At 48.1% G+C, this 23,634-nt stretch overlaps 4 protein-coding genes and 1 long non-coding RNA gene across 10 annotated transcripts; 2 read left to right on the forward strand and 3 right to left on the reverse strand.

The window, feature by feature from the left end:
- The first annotated feature begins 1,963 nt into the window (after positions 1-1,963).
- On the forward strand, positions 1,964-6,692 carry LOC542493 (golden plant 2). 2 transcript variants are annotated; one of them, XM_008675216.3, is made up of 5 exons: positions 1,964-3,183; positions 4,389-4,529; positions 5,289-5,633; positions 5,848-6,018; positions 6,127-6,692. In XM_008675216.3, exons 1-5 carry the CDS (start codon positions 2,632-2,634, stop codon positions 6,295-6,297), a joined length of 1,380 nt encoding a protein of 459 aa, XP_008673438.1. In that variant the 5' UTR covers positions 1,964-2,631; the 3' UTR covers positions 6,298-6,692. The 2 variants fall into 2 exon arrangements, with proteins under 2 accessions (XP_008673438.1, NP_001105513.1); NM_001112043.1 differs by having other exon boundaries at positions 2,221-3,189.
- On the reverse strand, positions 6,388-14,816 carry LOC103649532 (uncharacterized). Of its 4 annotated transcripts, none has more exons than XR_002268517.2 (5): positions 14,538-14,816; positions 7,956-8,030; positions 7,786-7,877; positions 6,881-6,947; positions 6,388-6,778 (listed from the first exon to the last, which is right to left on the reverse strand). It is a non-coding gene; the product is annotated as an uncharacterized lncRNA (long non-coding RNA). The 4 variants fall into 4 exon arrangements; XR_002268516.2 differs by having other exon boundaries at positions 7,956-8,036; XR_004857039.1 differs by having other exon boundaries at positions 6,411-6,778; positions 7,956-14,005.
- A 75-nt stretch (positions 14,817-14,891) lies between these two features.
- On the forward strand, positions 14,892-16,667 carry LOC107198085 (Protein NUCLEAR FUSION DEFECTIVE 6 chloroplastic/mitochondrial). 2 transcript variants are annotated; one of them, XM_035966080.1, is made up of 3 exons: positions 14,892-15,096; positions 15,211-15,332; positions 16,371-16,667. In XM_035966080.1, the coding sequence occupies exons 1-3, from the start codon at positions 14,966-14,968 to the stop codon at positions 16,475-16,477; spliced, it is 360 nt and encodes a 119-aa protein (XP_035821973.1). In that variant the 5' UTR covers positions 14,892-14,965; the 3' UTR covers positions 16,478-16,667. The 2 variants fall into 2 exon arrangements, with proteins under 2 accessions (XP_035821973.1, NP_001307220.1); NM_001320291.1 differs by having other exon boundaries at positions 14,924-15,096; positions 16,325-16,431.
- Positions 16,668-17,194: 527 nt separating this feature from the next.
- On the reverse strand, positions 17,195-18,599 carry LOC100280528 (OB-fold nucleic acid binding domain containing protein). Its single transcript, NM_001153447.1, has 2 exons — positions 18,240-18,599; positions 17,195-17,579 (listed from the first exon to the last, which is right to left on the reverse strand). The coding sequence occupies exons 1-2, from the start codon at positions 18,490-18,492 to the stop codon at positions 17,392-17,394; spliced, it is 441 nt and encodes a 146-aa protein (NP_001146919.1). The 5' UTR covers positions 18,493-18,599; the 3' UTR covers positions 17,195-17,391.
- Positions 18,600-18,831: 232 nt separating this feature from the next.
- Positions 18,832-20,459, reverse strand: LOC100192017 (uncharacterized). Its single transcript, NM_001137441.2, has 4 exons — positions 20,235-20,459; positions 20,057-20,094; positions 19,112-19,982; positions 18,832-19,032 (listed from the first exon to the last, which is right to left on the reverse strand). Exons 1-4 carry the CDS (start codon positions 20,251-20,253, stop codon positions 18,938-18,940), a joined length of 1,023 nt encoding a protein of 340 aa, NP_001130913.2. The 5' UTR covers positions 20,254-20,459; the 3' UTR covers positions 18,832-18,937.
- Positions 20,460-23,634: the final 3,175 nt, after the last annotated feature.

The following is a 23,634-nucleotide window of genomic DNA, read 5'->3' on the forward strand; positions in this document are numbered from 1 at the left end:
AGCTATCTCCAACCACGGCTCTATAACTGGAGTTACCACTCACCGCTAAGAATGCTATTACCACACATCTCTAATTTTATTATATGTAATATGACTATCCTCGCCCACTCCATCTCCTCTCCAAACCCCATCATGCCTCCTCCCCTCCCCCTCGAGGGTGAGGCAATGTCTAGCCTCCATGGCTCATACTCGAAGACCTAGACAATCAACGCCAAAGGACACTTCTCCCCCTCGAGTGGTAGCGACAACTATAGCGGCTAGATCTTGGTGCATAGCAAGGTCCTGTACCTCATCGACCCGATGATGAGGCCAAGCCATCCCCCTCGACTGTATTTTGATGGATTGGTTTGGAACGAAGGGCAAAAAATTGATATCATGCTTGTTTTACCAAGGAATGTCACCTTTGACTTCTCTAGTCGATTGAAAACTCATTGCACCAACAATTAAACCGAACATGAAGTTCTCTTGTTCGGCTTAGAACTTTTAAACTATATGGGAGTGACACATGTAAAGGTATTTGGTGATTCTCAGCTAGTTGTCTGAAGGATTTTTTTGGGAGGGAGTATCAATGTTTAGATGGTATTTTGAATGATTAGGTTGTTGTTGGGACATAATTCGATCTTTTGATGAATTTAACGTTCAACATATATCTAGGGATAAGAATCACAGAGCTAATGGCTTGGCACATGAAGCTTCAGGTTATTGGATAAGGTGAGGAAAATTCCATATTTCTGAAAAACCGATGATCAAAGTTAGTCCAAGTGTCTAGGTCGCGGATCGTTCGCGATAGCATCGGACCGTGCAAGCAAAGACACCGGACTGTTCGACGGCATCAGAAATGTCGCCTTAGTTGATTCGGCTAACAATGCGGCCGATGCAGTTGATTGGAGAATGTCTTTGATTGTATACCTGCATAATCCAGGTGTTAGGACAGACATGATCATTTGACAGATAGATTTCAAGTATGTTTTAATCGATGATGAACTTTATCGCTGAACTTCTAGTGATGGCTTGCTTAATTGCTTGGGCCCTAACGATGCTTTATTAGCTATGGACAAAGTAAATGAAGGAATTTGTGGTACTCATCAATCGGCTCTAAAGATGAAGTGGCTCTTAAGGTGGTCTATGGTTTATTAGCCTGATATGATATCGATTGTTTTAAATACTAGAAAGGGTGTGAAATATGTCAGGAGTTCGGCGATCTGCAATTAGTTCTGAGCCCCGCGTGCGGACCGTCCGGTGTGACACGGAGAAGACCCGCTCATGCAGCGAGATCGCGGACCGTCCGCGCTCCCGCAGAGAGCACCGCCAGGAGATACATCCCTAATGTTTGGCTCCAAATCGGAGCCAACACTACCCTACATGTTCTAAATTACAATGTGTTTTAGTATTTTTTTTATTGTATAGTTTTTATTATATAACTTATTATAAGTAGATGAATAGTAAAATCTGTTGGAATATGACTCTAATTTATTTTATATATTTGGAATATGTCTTGAAATATGCTTTCATGTACGCCTATAAATATAGATCTTTCATGTAACTTGTATTCTGCGGTTGATAGTTGATCTGTTTCCTCGTGGTCGTTTGCTCCTCCATATTGGAGGGAATTTTCGCATGTAAATCTTTGTGTCTATTTTATTTCGTAACAAAATCTATAGATTCTAAAAAGCTAAAACTTATTATAGTTTAGAACGGAGGGGCAGTGGATATAGGCCGAGTGGTATGGCACCGTAACTGTAAATAACATGCATGCATGGAGACGACGACGCATGTAGATTATATATCGTAGTGGGGTTCCGGAACAATATACAAAAAACATATATGCGTGTATTTAATTATTATTTGTGGCGGCTGGTGCATGTGAACTACTGGAATAATAATGGTGAAATTGAGGAGGGTGCACTGACTGAGATACGGTAGACATGCATAGATAAGCACTGCGGAGCCATGCTGCCTGCCTGCAATAATGCTTGTGTGTATACAGCGACACGACACGAGACGAGAGGGAGGGTGAACTGAAAGAGAGACCCGGCTAGAGCTATAAAGCAAGTGGGGGAAGAGAGAGAGAGAGGAGAAGGAGAAGGAGAGGTTTTTATGTATGTGTGGTGGACATGCGTCCTCCTGTCGTCTCGAGAGAGCGGAGGCCCTAATACTCCAATCACCACGCACCAAACTAGCTAGCTAGCAGTCGTCTTGCATTGTAGCTAGTCCATTGCTCTCATCTTCTCTTCTTCTTCCCCCAGTCCTCCCCCCCTTTCCCCTCTTCGGCCTCTCTCGCTCAGCTCACTCTTCATTAAGCGAGCTCACGTCGTTCCTCCCTTCTTCTTCTTCTTATCCGTTGTTCAATTCGTTCAGCTAGCCGGCCAGAGATCGAGCATCATCTCCATCATCGATTCATCCATCTCATCTTTCTCTTCTTCTATTCTATGTCGTCGTCGTCCCAGATTAGATCGAAGCTGCTAGCAGTCTATCCAGTCTCTAGCTAGCTAGCTAGATCAAGCCCGCAGACTATACAATATAATACAAGCTAGCTACGTGCTTATTATTGCTTTATTAGTCTAGAATAATCTTGATATATACGATCGAACATATATCTCGATCTCCACCGATACACACCCGGCCCTATCCATGCTTGAGGTGTCGACGCTGCGCGGCCCTACTAGCAGCGGCAGCAAGGCGGAGCAGCACTGCGGCGGCGGCGGCGGCTTCGTCGGCGACCACCATGTGGTGTTCCCGACGTCCGGCGACTGCTTCGCCATGGTGGACGACAACCTCCTGGACTACATCGACTTCAGCTGCGACGTGCCCTTCTTCGACGCTGACGGGGACATCCTCCCCGACCTGGAGGTAGACACCACGGAGCTCCTCGCCGAGTTCTCGTCCACCCCTCCTGCGGACGACCTGCTGGCAGTGGCAGTATTCGGCGCCGACGACCAGCCGGCGGCGGCAGTAGCACAAGAGAAGCCGTCGTCGTCGTTGGAGCAAACATGTGGTGACGACAAAGGTGTAGCAGTAGCCGCCGCCAGAAGAAAGCTGCAGACGACGACGACGACGACGACGACGGAGGAGGAGGATTCTTCTCCTGCCGGGTCCGGGGCCAACAAGTCGTCGGCGTCGGCAGAGGGCCACAGCAGCAAGAAGAAGTCGGCGGGCAAGAACTCCAACGGCGGCAAGCGCAAGGTGAAGGTACTAACTGCTGCTGCTAGCGCTTATATATTTAATTAGCTATCTTGCTCTTGCTTGCCCTAGCTGTTGAGCTAGCATGCACATCATATCGCCTGATGGATGCTACATCTATATATCTATCTATATATGTGGTTTTGCTACTAGTTAATTTCCCTTTCTTGCATGCTGAAGAGAAATTAATTAAGAAAAATCTATATGTGCTAGCTATTTGAAACTAATTCGAAAGATTAGACAAATAAATCTATCAGATCTGACGGCCGGGCCGGGGGGAGGAGCCATCATCGTCGTCGTGCATGGAGGGCAATTGAAGGGCAATGAATAGAGCCATGAGAATCCCCGTGTACTACATACATAGGCTCCCTTTTTCCGGTTGGTCGGGCACGGATGAAGAGGAAAGGATCATATCGTCGATAGCATCACATCCCCCATCCATCCATCCATCAAATGAAACACGCACAAGCAGAGAGAGAGAGAGAGAGAGAGAGAGAAAGAGAGTGTCACGGGATCTCAAGCACCAGTGACAGTGTTCTAGCTCATCACCCCTCTCCTCTCTTTATTTCCTGCTAGTCAGACACGGTACAAGTCGCACAGAGTCCATCTTGTCCTGCAGCTAGCTAGCTAGCTGCCACATGCGGCATGCATTATGCAGCCAGGACGACAAAATCTACTTTTTATCGTTTACATTTACACGCCGGACTGCATACCTGCCTGCTGCTCATCTATATATATGGTTTTGTTGGTGTGAGTAGCACTCCTCATGTCCTTGGTTCTACTCCTCGTGTGAGTAAATTTTTAGGCGGTGGGTAAAAAAATCCACTCGTCTGTCCCACGCCAAAGCACAGGTTTAAGACCTGGTCGCGGTCATTCTCACATAGACTACGGTGTCACTATGTATGAGTGAGGCAGGGGTTTGGAAATTTTGTAGACCTACGTAATAAGGTCTTCTTCTTGTTAACCTCCACAGACCACCTTATTTGAGTATAGTACTGTACACTGTGGCTAGCAATCTAACATGCATATTGCCTGTATTTTAGTTAGTTAAAAGTTGCTTATTTCAGTAATATATAGAATTTACATGCAATGCATTGGTCGATCTGCTAGCTTAATTTAGCTCCATGCAAGCATCCATCTATATATGTATCTGATGATGACGACGACACATGTGCATTAATTTATGCATTATTATTGTTAATTACCAGGTGGACTGGACGCCGGAGCTGCACCGGCGGTTCGTGCAGGCGGTGGAGCAGCTGGGCATCGACAAGGCCGTGCCGTCCAGGATCCTGGAGATCATGGGCACGGACTGCCTCACAAGGCACAACATTGCCAGCCACCTCCAGGTACGTATGCATAGCATGTGAATCTTCCTAGCTTGTTAATTAGTTAGTTCTTGCGAATGCCAACATATATGTATATATATATATGTAACTATTGGACATGTGAACAACGTACAACCCAAGCAAGCATGCATGCATATTTACTTTTACCGCGCGCTGCCAACGACAAAGACAAATCTGTACTACTGTACAAGCACCAGCATGATCTGATCGATTCTGAGGTGTGGTAAAAGTGAAAGCATGCATATTAACTAATTTGAAAAACAAACGTACAACTGTACAAGTGGTGGCATGCATGCATGCATTATGTTAGCAGCACGCAGACGCAGGAGCAAAGAGGCAGGAGGCCAGCAGCAGGCAGGCAGCTAGAGATCGATGCAAGAAAGCAAAGCAAATTGTCAATGGGGGCCGGGGGCAGGCAGGCATGCATCCCGATGTTGCATGTAGCTTCTTGTTCTTGGACTGGATTGGACTGCAGATATTCCTTCCGATCCCTTTTAATTTGCAAAGAGAGGTGGTACATACATTACATACTACGGCCACTACTAGCTGCTTGCTTGCTTTGCTTTGCTTGTGGGGCGCCTCTGCACTGCACTGCACTGCATGCCTGTGGATCACCAGCTGCCGAGACTTTCTTTAGTTTGTGATGAATGAATTCAAAGGAAATTATTACCACAAGCTAGCTAGTTAGCTAGAAACCTCGTCATGTGGCATGCATTGATGATGCACAACAATAATAACTGCTAAATCATTTGCTTGCAGAAGTACCGGTCGCACAGAAAGCACCTGATGGCGCGGGAGGCGGAGGCCGCCACCTGGGCGCAGAAGCGCCACATGTACGCGCCGCCAGCTCCAAGGACGACGACGACGACGGACGCCGCCAGGCCGCCGTGGGTGGTGCCGACGACCATCGGGTTCCCGCCGCCGCGCTTCTGCCGCCCGCTGCACGTGTGGGGCCACCCGCCGCCGCACGCCGCCGCGGCTGAAGCAGCAGCGGCGACTCCCATGCTGCCCGTGTGGCCGCGTCACCTGGCGCCGCCCCGGCACCTGGCGCCGTGGGCGCACCCGACGCCGGTGGACCCGGCGTTCTGGCACCAGCAGTACAGCGTGAGTGCTCCTCCGTCCCCTGCTGGACCTCGCAGGCATGCATGCATAGTGCGTGCATGTGATCCATCCACTCTCGCTTTTTTCTAATTTTTTTTTGGCAGCTTGCTTCGTTTGGCTCTACTAGCTAGCTAGCTACACTGTGTCGTCGTTGTAATTGCTTACTACCTACTGTGATTCATTCATTGACTTGTCTTCCGCCTCCCGCCCCATGCAGGCTGCCAGGAAATGGGGCCCACAGGCAGCCGCCGTGACGCAAGGGACGCCATGCGTGCCGCTGCCGAGGTTTCCGGTGCCTCACCCCATCTACAGCAGACCGGCGATGGTACCTCCGCCGCCAAGCACCACCAAGCTAGCTCAACTGCATCTGGAGCTCCAAGCGCACCCGGTAATTAATAATCTAGCTATATATATAAATGCACGCATTATTGTGTGTACTGAATATATATATATATATATAAATATATATATAATCCAAATGTGCAAAACAATGCAGTCCAAGGAGAGCATCGACGCAGCCATCGGAGATGTTTTAGTGAAGCCATGGCTGCCGCTTCCACTGGGGCTCAAGCCGCCGTCGCTCGACAGCGTCATGTCGGAGCTGCACAAGCAAGGCGTACCAAAAATCCCACCGGCGGCTGCCACCACCACCGGCGCCACCGGATGACATACTATCTCGTCGACAATACATGCATGTACAATAGACGGATGTCTAGTAGTATAGTAGATTGCTGCTAGCTAGCTAGCCGCTAGAGTGTAGTAGCATATGCATGCCTTTTTTTTCTTCTTCTTTTTTTGCCCTTATTATTAAGCTGGCTAATAGCGATTGAGATGGAGCTTGACACAGATCTGCTAGCTAGCTATTTGAGGGTTTCTCTTGTATGCTACCTATTGCTGCTGCTTGCTGCTGAGACAAGTAATGTACGTACGCCTGTGCAAACGACACATCGGATTGTATTGTATTACTAGTTATATGAACAACAACAATAATAATAGGCACATGCATGCCTGCCTAGTATGTGAGCTGCTAGCTAGCTACATGCATGTTGCGCATTCCTTTCCTGTCAGGATCCCATATATGAATCTTACAGCAGTGAAGTTCATGGGCTCTCTGGGGTTCCAGCATACTGAATTGCACCTTAGCTTGTCTGCATAGTCAAAGCATACATCACTGTCAATTCAGTAGGTAAAAAACAGAAGCTAGAGAAAATGTACATTTATCAGGATTCCAAATATGAGAATCAACTGACCTTCATTATTAGCTTTCTAGCTGGTGATGACATGGGCAGGTCGTCATAGAGTGTTAGACTCCGATCACTGGGAATATGAGACCACAAAAGTTAGCAATGCTTAGAGCATTCTCCTCATTGGAGATGTTACATATGTCCAGTCCTGGTCTTCAGGATTGACAAATTATTGGAGATGTTACATGATGTCAAGGATTGACATAAAAATATTGTTAAGTAATTTTATAGTGGCCACAGCCAAGCCAACAATTTGCTCCCTAACAGTGAGGTGACTGCCACAGTGAAGACAGTTTAGAACTCATGTACTTCCTCCGGTTTGCAAATAATTGATTTGACACTTTGGACAAGGTTTGAGTCAAAAGTCAAAACTGTAAAAATTTTGATTACAAATAAATCATAAAGTATTTAATTCAGAAACTTGGTGAACATATTTGCATAGATTTGTCTTGAGAAGTACTATCAAAGCAGCCAAAAATTGTTGAGATATTCATTGCTCAAAGCTATTTTTGGTAGACCACATCAGTGTCCAAAAGATCAAGTATCTGCAAATTCGAGGGAGGAGCCAAACTAGCTTGATCATAAATGAGCAATTTGAAAGGTCGTCCCAACAAATAAGAAACAAAGATATATAATCCTCTTGTTGATACAACTACATGACTGTAAAATGAGGTCAAGTCAACCAGAGTGATTGACCTCTGGAGGAGGGGGTAAGAAAGAAACTGACAGTTTCTCACAGGGTCCTTCACAACTATGATAACAATGACAACATGAAACACATCAAGGTTACCAAGAATGAGAAAAATGTACATTCCATTCATTTAAGTTATTGTGTGGTGCACTGGCTTAATAAAACCATAACAAAACAGAAACATATCAAAATTTGCAGATAAAATAGCAAATTTACCTACCTGATTTAATCAAAATATTACAATCCCCAGGATCAAATAGAACAGAGAGAACCGTATGTTTACCCCACTCGAAGCTATTTACTGGCTCCGACCTGTGCAGATAAAATGAGTGTGGATGCTGGTAACACATAGAAACAAAATTGGAATTGCTAGAAATGAATCATAAATACCTGTCAGGATCCCATATATCAACTTGAGCACCAACAGTTGCAAAAAGATTACCATCCCACTGGTGATCAGCACCCCTAAAACTTAAGGAGTGGTTTAATAAAAACCAGGTTGCAAATTTACATATAATGGCTACAAGAAGCACTACTGAAACTACATGGAGTCCTATTTGTAAGTATATGACAGAAGACTCCTGAGGTATTCAACAGCCTTCACAACCAAACTATAATTTAGGAAAAGCGGTGGGTTACCTGTTAACTAGATATAATAATGAGACATAACCCACCAATATGGAATTGCTTTTCTGTAACTCTGTTGGTCACTCGGACCAACATAATATATTTGTTTGTGTGTGTGGAATTGAACTGAAAAGTTACCTACTGTATGCTAAACAAGTTCCAGACCACTAACTAGCAGTTAGGTGCAGAAGGCAATTAGCCAATTACCATAGACTGCATCCTAGACCCCATTGTGCAGACTCGTAATAATAAAGTAAAATTTATTTTCCAAGCACATCCAAATAGTGTTTCGTTCATGCTAAACATGTCATTGAACTAATGCATAATTAGAAAGATGAAGACTGGAAGGCTGTCTATGCAGGAAAAGAATGTCAAGAGTTCACTTGAAGCAGATAGCCAGTTACAGAGACGGAAATGAATGAACTCAGGAATACAATCTCTCTTTAGCACCCTGCTACTAAAAGTGACAACACCATAGTCTCTAGTGTGTACTTGTACGATAAAAGTAATTGATTGATTCAATCCACTCGAGAAGCGAGTAGTATTGTGGAAACACAATCAGCAAGATAAAAGATTTTCGAGAAGTAGGTAAGTACCTCCATCCGTGTGTTGACACCTTTTTGGAGGCGCCAATTACTCAAGAGAACCAGCGGCGGTGCTCTCTGGTCAGGCGCGGACGGTCCGCGGCCTGGGGCCGGACGGTCCGCGACCTGGCGCAGGGGCTAGGTTTTCCTGCCTGACGTCCGGACGGTCCGCGCCCTGGTGCCGGACGGTCCGCGCGTGTGCAGGGGCGGCGGAAGATCGCCGGCGGCGCCTGGATCTCGCTCCCGGGAGGGACCCCGTCGGGGAGGAGAGATCCTAGGTGGTGTCTAGGCTCGGGCCGGCCGACCTAGACTCCTCTAATCGACGTAGAGTCGAGGAGAGGCGGAGAATTTGGGGATTGGATAGCTAAACCTAAACTAGACTAGAACTACTCCTAAGATAAAATGCGAAATAGAAGTTGTATTGATTCGATTGATGATCATAAATCGGCCGTATACCTCTCTATTTATAGAGGAGGGGGGCTGGACCCTTTACAAACTAATTTCCGAGCTTATCCCATGATTTTAGCTAACAACCATAGCACAAAACTCGGAACCCTAATCTGTTCTGCGCATGCGCGGACCGTCCGGCCCACAGGCGCGGACCGTCCGGACCGCGGACCGTCCGGCCTCAGGGCCGGACAGTCCGCCGGCTCATTTTGGTGTCAAACATATGCCCCCCTGCCTTTTGGTGGAGCTGAGCGAACCAAAAGCAACTAACTCGATGTGATCACATCAGTTTTCTTAGGCATCTTGACACTTGCTAGGATGATACGTAGTGGCCTTAGTCCCGATGGTTGACTCAATGGACGTGACTCTTTTAGCTTTGATCGAACTGTCAGTCCCAACACCGTCGAGCATCATAGCGATCCTGACCAATCCGTCACCTTACTTTTTCTAATTTTCCAAGTGTTCTGGCGTAGCTTCGTAGTCGACCAGGTCTTCCCCTTGTAGGTCATCTTCCTCCATGGGTGTCGGTACATCGTTGGTGGTGTCTTGGTGTAGTGCGGATGGTTCGGCCTCAGGGGTCGGATGGTCCGCGTCCTGTATGATTGGTCTGGTCTTTATAGCCGGACTGTCTGCTATACCTGCAAAGAGCTGCACAGTTGCTGTTTTATTTTCTGTCTTTATGGCCGTTTGATTTTCCTCAACGACCTTTGGTCTCCATCTCTTTTGTGGTGGCGGATACTGCGGATGTGTGTCATTGAATATTTTTTCCGCCTCCTTCTCCTGATTCTCCTTTGCTCTAAGGCGTTGTAATTTTCGCTTTTGCGATCGTGTCAATCCCGATGGGCACCATCGGGGCATGGAGTATTTTGGATCGGCTATTTTATTGACAGTCGTACTTTCTTTTTTGTTTGTGTTGGCCGATTCACCAAAAATCATCGGCCCTTCGTTATTTTGTTGTACGACGACATCTGTCGTTCCTATTTTAATGACGTCTCCCTTTTCGTACTGTTGGAGGTTGTAGTTGTATGCCCCCTGCCGGATTAGTCAGCCTTTGGGGCCGAATTGTTCGGCAATCTTGCTGGGCCTGTGCTCGTGGACCAGATTGAGGGGCTCTCAATCGGTCTTGTACTGGAGGTGTCAACCTATTGAATACAGATGTTTGGGGTGCCCCCCAAGCGGGGTACTGTGGCATCCCAAATAGGTATGGTGGCATGCCCCACATTTGATTTGGGACGTATGGTGGAGGTATGTATGTGTATGAATATGGCATAGATGGATATGGTGGTGGAGGTGTCCATGCAGGTATGTTAGGTCTTAATTGAACATTATGACCTCTCGTCCTTTCCGATTGGTGTGGTGGTCCAATCGGCCTAACCTGCCGTCGCACCTGGGTGGGTAAGCGAGGTCCCTTTGGTGGCCGGTCGCTGGGGCCAGCCTTCTTTTTCACATATTTAGACAATAATTGATCAAAGGTCGGGCTAGATTTTACCAACCGACCAGTTGCCTTGAACGTGTTAGTTTTTCACGTACCTATTTTTGGTCGTCGTGGTTTGAAGGTACGTGGTCGCCGCGGCTCTTCGGCGTTGCCGGACCGTCCGCTGGAACGCTCCGGACCGTCCGGTGATGTTACGGACCGTCCGCGCCTGGACACCGGACCGTCCGCGATGCGTAGTATGGGTTCTCGCGCATATCTCCTTGTCTGTGCTTGCCCCCAGCGCTGGAGTTTGTGATGACCGCGGACCGTCCGGCCTCAGGGCCGGACAGTCCGCCGGCTCATTTTGGTGTCAAACAGTTACCTTCAGTGTCTCCCCTCCATCAGGAGTCTTCTCGGCCATCACTTTCCTGCAAGAAATTTTGTTGTTTCCATCGGCCTCCCGTGCGTTGCCGATGATGACTTCTTTGTCTTTGCCCTTATCGGCTGTGTTGGGCCGAATTAGGACCTTTTTGCCATTAAAGTCGATCACATTCATTGGGAAGGGCTCCGTGTCCTCCTGAAATTTCAATCGTCCCTCATTAATGGCCGATTGAATTTGTCGTCGGAACACATTACAATCATTAGTGGCATGGGAAAATGAGTTGTGCCACTTGCAGTATGCGCGACGCTTTAGTTCGTCGGCAGGTGGAACGATATAATCAATTTTAATGTTACCATTTTTTAGTAATTCATCGAATATCTTATCACATTTGCCGACATTAAATGTAAACTTAACCTCCTCCTGTCGTTCCTTCTGAACTGACTGCAAGGAGTAGCAAGCCGAAGATTTGGCCTGCTCGGGCCAAACTATTTCGGCAGTGTAAACTTTCTTTGGTTCATCGTCTGAACTACTTTGATTGTGTTCTACTATAGGGACATTATGATGAACCGTTCTGACTAGTTCTTTGCTTCGGCTTTCACAAGCCGAAGCTCTCTGATGTAATTGTGCTAGAGTAAAGAACTGGATGCCTTCTAATCTCTCTTTTAAATAATAACGCAATCCATCAAAGGCTATTCCCGCCAGTTGTTTATCTGTTAAATGAATTTGAAAGCATCGGTTTCTCGTATCCTGGAATCTCCGGATATAATCACTAACCGATTCATCCTTTTCTTGTCGTAGGGTCACTAAGTCTACTAAATCTAGCTCATAATCACCAGAGAAGAAATGTTCATGAAATTTTTGCTCTAAGTCTCCCCATGACAAAATGGAATTAGGAGGGAGCGTGGCATACCATGTGAATGCAGTCCCTGTTAAGGATAATGAAAATAAACGCACACGGAATGCTTCGGTGTCGGCCAATTCTCCTAATTGTGCTAGGAACTGGCCTATGTGCTCACGCGTGCTCTTTCCTTGGTCACCCGAAAACTTTGCAAACTCGGGTATCCTGGTTCCCTGTGGGTATGGGTGGTGATCAAATCGGCTGTCATAAGGCTTCCGATATGATTGCCCCCCAGGGATCATGCTTACTCTGAGCTTATCTCGGAACGCCCCGGCTATTTCTTCCCTCACTATACCAATGGCAGCCGGTGCAAGACCACCGGCTCTCTGGTCAAACATAGGTGGGGTTGGTTGCATGTTAGTATGTTGTCGTTCCCCCCATTGGTTTGAGCTACGTGGTGCATTTCTATTTGCCCTATATGGCTCATATGTTTGATCGTTTCTTTCCGGCCTTCTAGGTGGGACCGGAAAGCTTTCCTGGGCTCTGGATCCTGAATTAATGGGCTGGTGCATTGCATAATGTGATGGGAAGTGTTGCTGGGACAGGCGAGGATTCAGGTAATAATCCCCCTCAAAAGACTCATGCGCGGACTGTCCGGATACGTACCCGGACCGTCCGTGATTATATGCGGACCGTCCGTCGTTGTATGCGGACCGTCCGACTGGATAGTTTAAATTCGGTGCCCTATGTGGTGGCTCGGGTGCGTGTCTAGGTAACTCATTAAAAATGGGCCCGACTGTGGCTGACCCGGACGGTCCGCGCTCGCGAGCGGACGGTCCAGACATGTGTAGATCGGCTGGTTTACTGCCGATTTGCGTTTGCTCAGGGTACGTGTCCATCGGCATCCCATAAGGGGGTTGTGACTGGTCGTGACAACCTTTAACCGATGTATTACATGTATTATCTCCTAATTCAACCTCGTGTGAAGGAAAATTTGCTATACTAGATTTATCAAATGCACGTACTAGTCTCCTACAATCGTTTTGCATAACCCCTATGATATTTTGCATCTGTTCTCGCTGTTCGTCTATGTAAGCTTTAAGAGATTGGAGTTCGTTGGTGCTACTTACATTTGGGGTAATCGTAGTAGGTCGGAGCGAAGCCAGATCTGTCGCCCGTTGCCGAACGACTTTGTTGTTCCTGTCCACTTTGAAGTCAGCCAGGAACTTCGCCTTTGCTTCTTGGATCAGCTGCTCCTGGCGCTCCTCGAACAGGAGCTGTTCTTCAGCCGGCAAGGCTTCCCAAGTCGGTGTGAAGATATTGCTGGTGGAAACCTCAGAGCTATCTTTTGAACCGGCCATTGAGGGCCGATTTGATAGGTCTATATGTGTTGTCCCCAGCGGAGTCGCCAAAAAGTATGTTGACACCTTTTTGGAGGCGCCAATTACTCAAGAGAACCAGCGGCGGTGCTCTCTGGTCAGGCGCGGACGGTCCGCGGCCTGGGGCCGGACGGTCCGCGACCTGGCGCAGAGGCTAGGTTTTCCTGCCTGACGTCCGGACGGTCCGCGCCCTGGTGCCGGACGGTCCGCGCGTGCGCAGGGGCGGCGGAAGATCGCCGGCGGCGCCTGGATCTCGCTCCCGGGAGGGACCCCGTCGGGGAGGAGAGATCCTAGGTGGTGTCTAGGCTCGGGCCGGCCGACCTAGACTCCTCTAATCGACGTAGAGTCGAGGAGAGGCGGAGAATTTGGGGATTGGATAGCTAAACCTAAACTAGACTAGAACTACTCCTAAGATAAAATGCGAAATAGAAGTTGTATTGATTCGATTGATGATCATAAATCGGCCGTATACCTCTCTATTTATAGAGGAGGGGGGCTGGACCCTTTACAAACTAATTTCCGAGCTTATCCCATGATTTTAGCTAACAACCATAGCACAAAACTCGGAACCCTAATCTGTTCTGCGCATGCGCGGACCGTCCGGACCGCGGACCGTCCGGCCTCAGGGCCGGACAGTCCGCCGGCTCATTTTGGTGTCAAACACCGTGGAACCAGAAAATATTGCTAACAAATGATTGGAGTTTTTCGCCATGCATGATATGTCATCAATATGGCCATTCATAGCCCTGACAAATGGCTTAGCAAATATCTGCACAAGGAGAGCAGAAGAATTATTGTCCCAATATAAACAAAACATGAATGCAGGTAAAGAAGAAGTAGCATGCCTTCTCTAACTTTGCAGCAATAAGTGCCCGAGTGTATTCAACAGCTTTCTCTTGACTACGAAGCGCTGGATCATAATTGCGGAATACTTTCTGTAGAGACCAGCAAGTGCCACTGGGAACTTCAGTGGTGGAGGAAAGTAAAGTTCGAAGCCTAAATGGTTGACATGCAATGGGGCCATATTTGAAAGGCGTCAACTAATGTGCTGGAAGTAGCATCCGACAAACTACAAGGATCACAATCATGTACCACATCTGTGTACATTTGATGGTACATGCTGAAGATTTCAAATTTACGTATGGTTATTATGCTGCAACAGCAAACTGACACTCGATGCAGAAACTTGATTTGTAGAGAATGCGAGGTTCTACACCCTCAATGGAAGTGGCAGGACGGTATAGCCTAATTGCCGAATTGGTTAAAAATCTAGGAGCATCTTATCAGGGGGGTCCCCCTACCTGCAGGTCCTGACTGCGCTAGCGCGTGAACTCGTCGGTGGGGCGCGAAATCACTTTCACCCTCATTGCGCTCGCGGGGTCGGCAAGGCAGCGAGCCACTTGAAGAGAATACGCCGCCGCAGAGCTAGGGTGTTGCGTTGCGCACCGCCCTCCTCCAAACCCTCGCCGCCCGCCGCCGAAGAAGGGCCTGACTGCCTGTGCCTGGAACTGGAACCAACGAGCAACGGCTCAATCAAATCAAAGCGCCATCTGGTCGTGGGCTCGTGAGACTGTAATAACACTGGGCCGAGCCGAACAGCCACCTTGAGGCCCATCTAAAGCCCAGACCGACGACTCCCCGCTCCAGTCCATATTCAGAATTACAGAGTTGCCATCGGCAGCAAAGTAGACCGGAAAACCCCATCTCCCCCGCCGCCCCACCACGCACGATGGCCGCCGTAAGGTCGCTGCTCCGCTCGTCGGCCTCCCTTCTTCGCGCCGCCCCCGCCCTCGCGAGATCCTCGGCTACCACGCGTCCGTCTCTTCGGCGCGCATTGGCTGCTCCTCCTCGCCTTCTCCGGTACGGCCCCGCCCGCCGCTACTCTGCTGCCTGCCTGCTTCCTGATACTGTAGTAAGCAAGACACAGAGTTGTGGACGACTGGCGCGGTGGTGATACGCTTGTTACTCTCCCAGGTCGCCCGTCGAGTCGAGCTTCTGCGTGGAGTCGCTTCTGCCTCTGCACACCGCCACCGCCGGTGCACGCATGACGTCCATGCTCGCCGCTCCTGGCCAAGGCCTCGGCTGGCTCACCCAAGGTAAAAAAAAACAGTTACTTCGATCTACTACAATGACACTTTAAATTCAGACTCAGAGGCTGCTCTGCTTTTGGCAAGCTCCGCAGTGTAAATGTGTAATTACCTGGTTGGCATAGCTGATGCCGCTTCGTTTGTGCTTCCATCATTTCGGTTATTGTGTGTAATTCCATGATTGCATCGTTCGCCAGTCCTGTTTCTAGTTTGTCTATTTGGAAGAGAGTCATTTCCTATATTTCTTTTTCATTTCTTTCTGTAGGATCTGATGAAACTAGATGAAGAGCAGCCGGGGAAAGGTGACCACTAGAATACCTCCAACAGTTTCGTTTAATTGCTATTTGCTATGGAGTTGAATCTTACACCACAAATAACCTTAGATGACTACGAACCCTATTCTGACTTGTGAATATGAAATAGCCCAACCAATTAATAAAATTGTTCAACGGGATACCTGGTTTTCAAAAGTAGGCATAGGTGGAGGATAACCGTTGCCCCACAAACATATCTACCAATGACCTTTCAGAGTGTTGTGTCCCCAAGAAAGGATGGTATCCGTATGCATTACCAGAAGATGTGCTGTTAAATACAGTGTGTAAGACTCCCAGATGGCTAAATCCATTTTGAAGAATGCATTGACATCATTTATAAAATTGGGTCTAGTACAAAATTGAATAAAATGGTTTTATAGATGTTCCAAATTAACTGGTAAGATGAAGGAATATTGATGTGAGAAATACTGCAAGGATTGAACTATATGCTAAAGCAGTCTTGAAGAAAAATGTTTTCTATAGATGTTTTTAATACTTCGTAGCACTTTCCTTTGATGTAAGAGTCCTTGAATTGTTTTCTATGTTTTATCAGTTATTTTATTAGAATATTAGTGAATAGTGCAGTTAGCTTTGAAAAATCGAATGTGCTAAAGTTGGTGGTACTGCATAAGTTTTCTAGAATCTTAGAGAAGCTTTGATGAATTAATCTTTTTTTTTGTACTACAGCTGAAACTGACGGAGTATAACGCCCCCTGTGGGTGCTCCCCTTTAGGAACCAGGACATCAATTGTGCTTCGAGTTCTTCTGTGCCTGGAGGAAACAGGAAGAGTTGATTGGAAAAAGAAAAAATGGGATGTGTTTTTCTTTTTGTTCATGTGAACTGAGATACGACTTAATAAACTAGATCTTCGAATGATGCTCTGACCCCCCCCCCCCCCTTTTTTTAATGTTTTTTCATTGACTAAAACGGTTATGTAATGATAACTATGTGACACTTGTTTTGTTTGGTGTGATTCTTCAGCGTAGCCTGGTGATCGAGACTCATGCAGGCATTCGCTTTTGATCTCAATCCAATTTATCCTGGAAACATGGGAGTGTGATTACTAATACAACCATTCTAATTATTGGACAATTCTCATCAGATGTTAATTTACATTGAAACAAGAGTAGCAACGCTACAATGAAGTTCTTTGCAGCCGCTAGGAGGTGCTTGCGCATGCTGTTCATTCAGGTAGTTGTGGCGGCTCGACTTTGAAGACGCCACCACAACTGAGAGCAGGTTTGCTGCTTGCTTATGAACAGAAGATGACTGAGGCCAGGCAGGCACGTCTATATATATGGCGAATATGGACACAGGTAGGGCGACTTGAAGTCGCGCATGACGATGACCGGCGAGGATGCCGGTGATGGCACCGAACATGAAGCTGGTAGGAGTCTGCACACCACCACGTTCGCCTGGCGGGTGGAAGGGCTCCACGAGCTGATCATGAAGAAGCTCGCCGCCATGGGGAAGGACGGCTCGCCACAGCGGCCCAGCAACATTTGCTGGCTTATTGTTATACCCCGTCAAAAAAATAGTAATGATTAAATGCACCCTTTTTGGATAACCACACAATTACAATAGATGCAAGGGTAATTCATCTTAATGGATTGGATCCAAAGGTGTAACAGCAGAAGCCTTGACCTTATCGACCACCGTAACAAATAAACTCAGCTTCGAGATGCTGTTCGTTTTCTTATCATCTTATGGCGTGCGTGAAAAAGAAGAAAGGGGGGCAGAAACGCTTCGACGGTTATTCAGCCACGTTAACCAATTCATACTCTACAAGGGACAAGTTGTTGTCTTCCTTCACTGTGAAGCTGGCTGGCTCTGTAGCCTCAATCCGCCCCCATTTGTCCACTGCAAGCCTCATTGATCCTTTGAACATGTCGATTTTGGCATTGCGCAAGATCACCGTGGCATCGGGCTTCAGCAAATCAACTGCAAAGGAGGATAGCACATCACACGGACTGAAAGTTATCCAAAAGAAAAAATCACAGTCAGAACAATTAGTTGAACATGATAGCAACCATGAAAACAAGCCAATGATGAATGAGAGGCTGATAGTGTATGTAGCGTGCACAGTACACACTCTGGGGTGCAGTCATACAGTTCACAAATAGATGATTTCGTCCTTTTACTAATATATGCAAACCTGGAATCAAGGTAACAATGGCACATTTGAAAGCATTGATGTCACTTGACCCCCTAAGCAGTGCTTAGTATTTTTTTTTTGTGTGGAATAGAATGAAATGATTCCCCACTCCCTAATTCCTCACACACAAGTTAATGATTATTAGTACAACCATGAGAATGGGATGATTTTACCAGATTCATGGAATGAACTCACGATGAGGATAAGCTGGATCCACAAACCAAACACAATCGTGATATAAATTCACAAGACAAGGTCATCTCCCCAGCTTTTCTTATATATATCTATATATATAGTCATCACAAGTAAACATAATAAAATCTTGTTTATATTCTCATCTTCCTCCGTAGCGTCGTCAGATAGCAGTGGCAGATCATGAAATCTAGTCATCCACAGCAGAGGAGATAGATAGAGGGAGGGGGAGAGCAGGACAAACATACACACACCTTGGTCGTTGCGGGCGGTGAATACGATGACGCCGGTCTCGTCTCCGACGAGGCACTCGGCGATGCGCGGCGCGCGGGACGAGGCGGCGGCGGGTGCGCCCGGGCGCGCGCGGCCCGGCACGGGGGTGGCGCTGACGACCTTGACGGTGAGGGTGTGCCCGTTAGTGCCCGGCTTGAGCTGGTCGACCTTGGTGAAGACGGGCTTCCGGAGCGCCGGCTTGTCGCTACCGCCCTGTGCCGCCGCGGTGGCCATCGCCGGTAGTGGGGTGGGGTGGGTGGAGGACTAGAGGTGCGGTGCGGAAACCCTAGCGCGTTTGGTTGCGGAGGTGGAGTGTGACTTGGGGTTGGGATTGGGAATTTGGATGTGGGGATGGGGAGTGGAAGTGTGGAATAAAGATGACGATGAGTAGTTGGGCCGGGCCTGGATTGCCCCGATGTCGTGGGCCAGCCAATTTCGTTTTCGTTTTGGAAATGACCTGTTTTCATTCCGAAATTTCAGTTGGAGTACTGCTGCTGTGCTGTGCTGAACCTGAACAGTCACATGCTGTTGGATGGAATCTGCTCGTATTTCCAAAACGATTCGCTCAGATATACAGAGAGAGGTTTATTTTTATTCAGGCAAGGCAATCACCATTCGACTGCAAACACATACACAGAGAGAGAGAGAGAGACATGTCATGGCTTCGCCTTCGCTCAGGCTACTGCTTGTATGGAACGGGGATCCTGTCGGGACCGGACTTCATGTCCTCCCACAGCAGATCAGACAGCGCCGGCATCAGCTTCCCAACCTTCCCTGCATCAGATCACGACCATTAATTATTGTTCATATATATGATTCAATTCAATTCCATCCATCAACCACCCCTACGTACCGTCTCCGATGGGTTTGCCGTCCCACTCGACGACGGGCAGCACGGGGAGGCCGCTGCCGACGAACGCCATCTCGGCGCTGCGCTTGGCGTCCTCGGCTGTGATGTCCCTGGTGCTGACGCCCGCGAGCAGGCCGGCGTCCACGAGGCGAGGCGCCAGCGCGAGCATCCTCTTGGCCGTGCACCCGCTGAGGATCTTGTCGAAGGCCGGGAGCACGAGCTCCCGCTCGGGCGTCACGAACGCCACGTTCACCATGGGGCCCTCGGCCACGTACCCTTGGTCGTCCACCCACACGGACGCGAAGGCGCCGCGGTCCTCGGCGTCCATGATGGACAGCACGTTGGGAAGGTAGTTCACGTTCTTCACGGTCGCGAACTGCGGCGGCTTCATGGGCACCGTGGCCGTGACCGCGCGCACCCCGGTGCCGTCCACCCCGCACTGCTCGTACTCCGACGCGATCACCACGCCGTAGAACGCCGGCGACGGGCAGCCCCTGGAGGACAGCAGGAAGTCGCCGGGCCCGGAGCTGAGCCAGTAGCGGATGGAGCCCATGCGGCAGCCCGAGGCGGCGGTCATCTGGATCAGGATGCGCCGCAGCGCCTCGCGCGGGAACGGGGCCGTGCCCACGCGCGCCGCCGCGGCCGACCGGAGGAAGCGGTCCAGGTGCGCGTCCAGCTCGTACAGGGCGCCGTCCAGGATCATGGCCGTGTCGAACACGCCGTGGCCCCGGTGGACCATGTGGTCGTCGATGGGGAGAACCATCATGGCCGGGTCCAGGATGATGCCGCCGAACACGCTCGAGTACATGGCCGGGTAGGGAGGAGGCCGCGATGCCGCCGCCGCCGCCCATTTCTCTTGCACCTTCGCAAGCACCTGCAAAATGTCGATCAGATTGATGAGCAGAGGAGATGGGTCATGGATGCGGGCGACGTAGTACGGCGACTCACCTCGGCGCCCGACTCGTACACAGGGACCTCATCATCTCCTGCATGCATGCTCGGAAGAAGAAGAAGATCAGTTGAGGATACCGCCATGCAGTATTCAGGAGAAGGGACGATGTAAGGAAAAAAACACACACACAAGAATCGAAGAATGGAACTGAAATTATCTGCCTGCAGAATATACCTTGGATGTAGGAACCCATCTGTCAGCGAATGGGATCTTCTAGCTAGCTAGCTAGCTGGACTGAAACTGGAACCGCCCCTCCGTTTCTCGATCAGCTCCGGACGGACAGGTCGTCCTCAGCTCCTTGAATTGAGACTGGTCGATGGAATGTGATGGGCAATGAGGATTGGGGAGGACGAGGCGCAATGATAATATAATGGAGGAAGCACGCACCAGCGCTAGCCGCCCCCTGCGGGCTCCTGCTTCCCCTCCGATCCGATTCGATATGAATCCCCGGCCGGCCGCGCACTGGGCACGTCGTCGTCGTCGTCGTTTGCGCACCAACGAAGGCCGGGTGTGATAGCGTGAGATGGGAATGACGACGCCCCAAACGACAAAAGAAGCAGGCCACCGCTCTTTTCCCTTGGTGCCTTCCTACACTACACTCATCACTCCTCACCGTCGTTTCTTTCGGATTTTCTTTTCTCTCTCTTCTCATGCTGCATGATTAGGATCTGAAAGCTACTTTGTATACATATGTACGTACGTATGTGTAGTGGTGAAGCTAAAGCAAAATTAAAGAGGGTGTAATTGGTCTAATGGATACATACTAATTTTTTCTAGAGATACTTATATGGTGAAATCTATAGAATTTATATTTTTTGAGGAGGTGCATTTGCAACAGCTGCTGTCCTTGACATTTCAAGTGGAAATTTTATAACTTAGCAGCCCTACTCCATAATAGATTACTTTCTCGTAACAAGTGGTGGGTAAATAACACCAAATTATATATATAGATTGTTCTTTTAGAGCTTTCGAAGTAGCAAAACATGTATTCTAAAAATTTATACTTTTAAGTTGGGATGTTTGGCAGGCTCTAGTCAACTTCTCTTTGAAATTTTGCCTATACCAAACACGCACTTAGCCTTGAAAACTTGTTTTTTTCAAAAAAAATACTCCGATAATTTTTTAAGAATTGACACGAAGCTCGATGTCAAAGGACTTAACACCGAGGTATAAAGCTCGACGTCGTGTTAATCTACCGCCACATCATCTACGACGACGGGTGCAAGCAGGTGAGTTGTGTTGGGCTTCACAAAGCTTGGCTTCAACTTACTTAACATTGAGTTGCAGATCTCAGTGTGATCTAACTCGACCCTAAGGTATGTGCTTTTAAAGCCATGCTCGACTTCTTTCTCATAGGATCTAGATATCCACATTCACCATCGGAATAGAGTTCTTAACCTTCGGCAATGGCTTTGTCGAGTATAGCACTCGACAAAGAGGACTCGGTGAACGATCGTTGGTGAATCAATAACACTCGGCAACGGCTTTACCAAGTGTTATACGACAAAGACTTATTTGACGAGTGCCTTTGTATGACAGGATATCACACTCGGATTTAAGGGGTAAACCCTGGTGCGTCTTATACGTGCACCAAAGAAGAACACATATAATGACCAAGTGTATAGAGATAAATATCACAAACTTTATTACAAGGCGGAAGTGTCTTACAAAAATAAATGATAACAAATAAAGTGAACTAATATTATTTTCTTGGTGCCATTAACTCGATTGGGAGACGACTCCTAGACCTCGTCAAATCCTCGTAATAGTCCTCCTCCTGGGCTACCTGCTCTTCACCTATGTGGGGGGAAAGTTTTATAGCAAGAATGAGCTCACAAAAGTTCATCGCTCAGAAAGTGTGGGGAATAATGTGTATGAGCTCACCAAAAGCGGGGGGGGCTCATGTATAGTGTGAGGCTGATCAACAAATAATAGTTAAGGCAAATCAATGCTTTTAATAAGTTGGTCAAGTTTTATTAGCAGTTACTAAGTATAAGTAAATATCAACCAAAATAAATGAGGGATCATAATTAAATATAAAACCACAATGCAATGCAAATGACCAATTAAGTTTAATTGCATAAGTTACTCATGCAAGGGTCCCAGCCGCTCATGACCGTGAGCACGTCCGATATACCAGTTTTACACTCTGCAGAGGTTGCACATCTTTACCCACAAGTCATGTTACCCATCTGCCACGGGATTGTACGGGCCCCATACACCTCTACCGAGGAGGCGAGGCAGGGTAACACTACAAGGCCTTTACAAAGTTCCACTAGCTTCAAAAAACCCGCTACGGTTTCCGAGGAGAGCGATATAGCAATATACCATCTGAAAAACCATCTCAGCAAGATCAACCCGAGAACCTCCCTATACCGACAACTCCCATACCGCCCTTACTGAAAGAGAAATGTGCCTTTGGTCAATTTCTATAAGTATTTTGGTGATTAGATGCCCAACACATTATTTGAGTACTAATGTGCTAAATGTGTGAAAGGTGCAAATCAAAGTAAAAGGTACGTTTCTAGAGATTATTTGAGTACTAATGTGCTAAATGTGTGAAAGGTGCAAATCAAAGTAAAAGGTACGTTTCTAGACTTAGTACATTGTTTTTGCGAACTAACATTGTTTGTATAAGTGCTAGAAACAGTGCTGAAAAGAGAGGAATCGGATTGCAAAAGACTTGGCTGTGAGCAGCCAAACTTCAGCTCGGACTGGCACACCGGACTATCCGGTGGTGCACCGGATAGTGTCCGGTGCGCCAGGCTAGTCTCCGGTGAAAAGGTCGCTCTCGGGAGTTGATGACGGTGTACGGCTATAATTCACCGGACTGTCCGGTGGTGCACCGGACTGTCCAGTGAGTCATCCGCGACGAACTCATCGCTCTCGGGAAACGGAAAAGGCGGCGTGGCTATAATTCACTAGACTGTCCGGTGAGCCAACGGTCGGCCACGAAATCTGCGGGCGACGCGTGGCAGCTCCAACGGTCGGAAGGGGGCACCGGACTATCCGGTGTGCACCGGACAATGTCTGGTGCACCAACGGGTCCGGAGCTGCAATGGTCGACTGTGCCCGATTTGGAAGGAAATTGTCCACCGGATAGGCAACAGTGGCTGTCTGGTGGCGCATCGGACTGTTCGGTGCACCACCTGACAGAAGGCAAGTTTGGCCTTCCAAGTTGGCCTCCAACGGCTCCTAGCTGCCTTGGGGCTATAAAAGGGACCCCTAGACGTATGGAGGAGTCACCTAAGCATTCACTAAGCATCCTAAGACTCCAATACTCCAACTCCATGCATTTTGATTCTCTGTGTTAGTGATTTGAGCTCCAATTGAGTTGCGAACTCCATGTGTTGTGTTTCGAGCTCAAGTTGTGACTTGTGTGCGTGGTTGTGCTGCGGATTTGAGTCTTGTGTGTGTTGCTCTTCCCAACCTTACTCTGTGCCTTCTTTGTGATCTCAATTGTAAGGGCGAGAGACTCCAAATTGTGGAGATTCCTCGCAAACGGGAAAAAGGCTATAAGGAAGAAAACCATGGTATTCAAGTTGATCATTGGATCGCTTGAAAGGGGTTGAGT

The sequence above is a fragment of the Zea mays genome, chromosome 3, assembly GCF_902167145.1.
Source record: "Zea mays cultivar B73 chromosome 3, Zm-B73-REFERENCE-NAM-5.0, whole genome shotgun sequence".
Taxonomy (NCBI): Eukaryota; Viridiplantae; Streptophyta; class Magnoliopsida; order Poales; family Poaceae; genus Zea; species Zea mays.

Excerpts from the sequence above, each read along its gene's own strand:
- LOC542493 (NM_001112043.1), top strand. The coding sequence starts at position 2,632 with ATGCTTGAGGTGTCGACGCTGCGCGGCCCTACTAGCAGCGGCAGCAAG. Across the intron at positions 5,634-5,847 it reads TCTGGCACCAGCAGTACAGC|GCTGCCAGGAAATGGGGCCC; the intron begins GTGAGTGCTCCT and ends CGCCCCATGCAG. Across the intron at positions 6,019-6,126 it reads TGGAGCTCCAAGCGCACCCG|TCCAAGGAGAGCATCGACGC; the intron begins GTAATTAATAAT and ends AAAACAATGCAG.
- LOC107198085 (XM_035966080.1), top strand. The coding sequence starts at position 14,966 with ATGGCCGCCGTAAGGTCGCTGCTCCGCTCGTCGGCCTCCCTTCTTCGC. Across the intron at positions 15,097-15,210 it reads GCTCCTCCTCGCCTTCTCCG|GTCGCCCGTCGAGTCGAGCT; the intron begins GTACGGCCCCGC and ends TTACTCTCCCAG. Across the intron at positions 15,333-16,370 it reads CCTCGGCTGGCTCACCCAAG|GAACCAGGACATCAATTGTG; the intron begins GTAAAAAAAAAC and ends GCTCCCCTTTAG.
- LOC100280528 (NM_001153447.1), bottom strand. The coding sequence starts at position 18,492 with ATGGCCACCGCGGCGGCACAGGGCGGTAGCGACAAGCCGGCGCTCCGG. Across the intron at positions 17,580-18,239 it reads CACCGCCCGCAACGACCAAG|TTGATTTGCTGAAGCCCGAT; the intron begins GTGTGTGTATGT and ends CCTCCTTTGCAG.
- LOC100192017 (NM_001137441.2), bottom strand. Across the intron at positions 19,983-20,056 it reads TGTACGAGTCGGGCGCCGAG|GTGCTTGCGAAGGTGCAAGA; the intron begins GTGAGTCGCCGT and ends GACATTTTGCAG. Across the intron at positions 19,033-19,111 it reads CGGCAAACCCATCGGAGACG|GGAAGGTTGGGAAGCTGATG; the intron begins GTACGTAGGGGT and ends GATCTGATGCAG.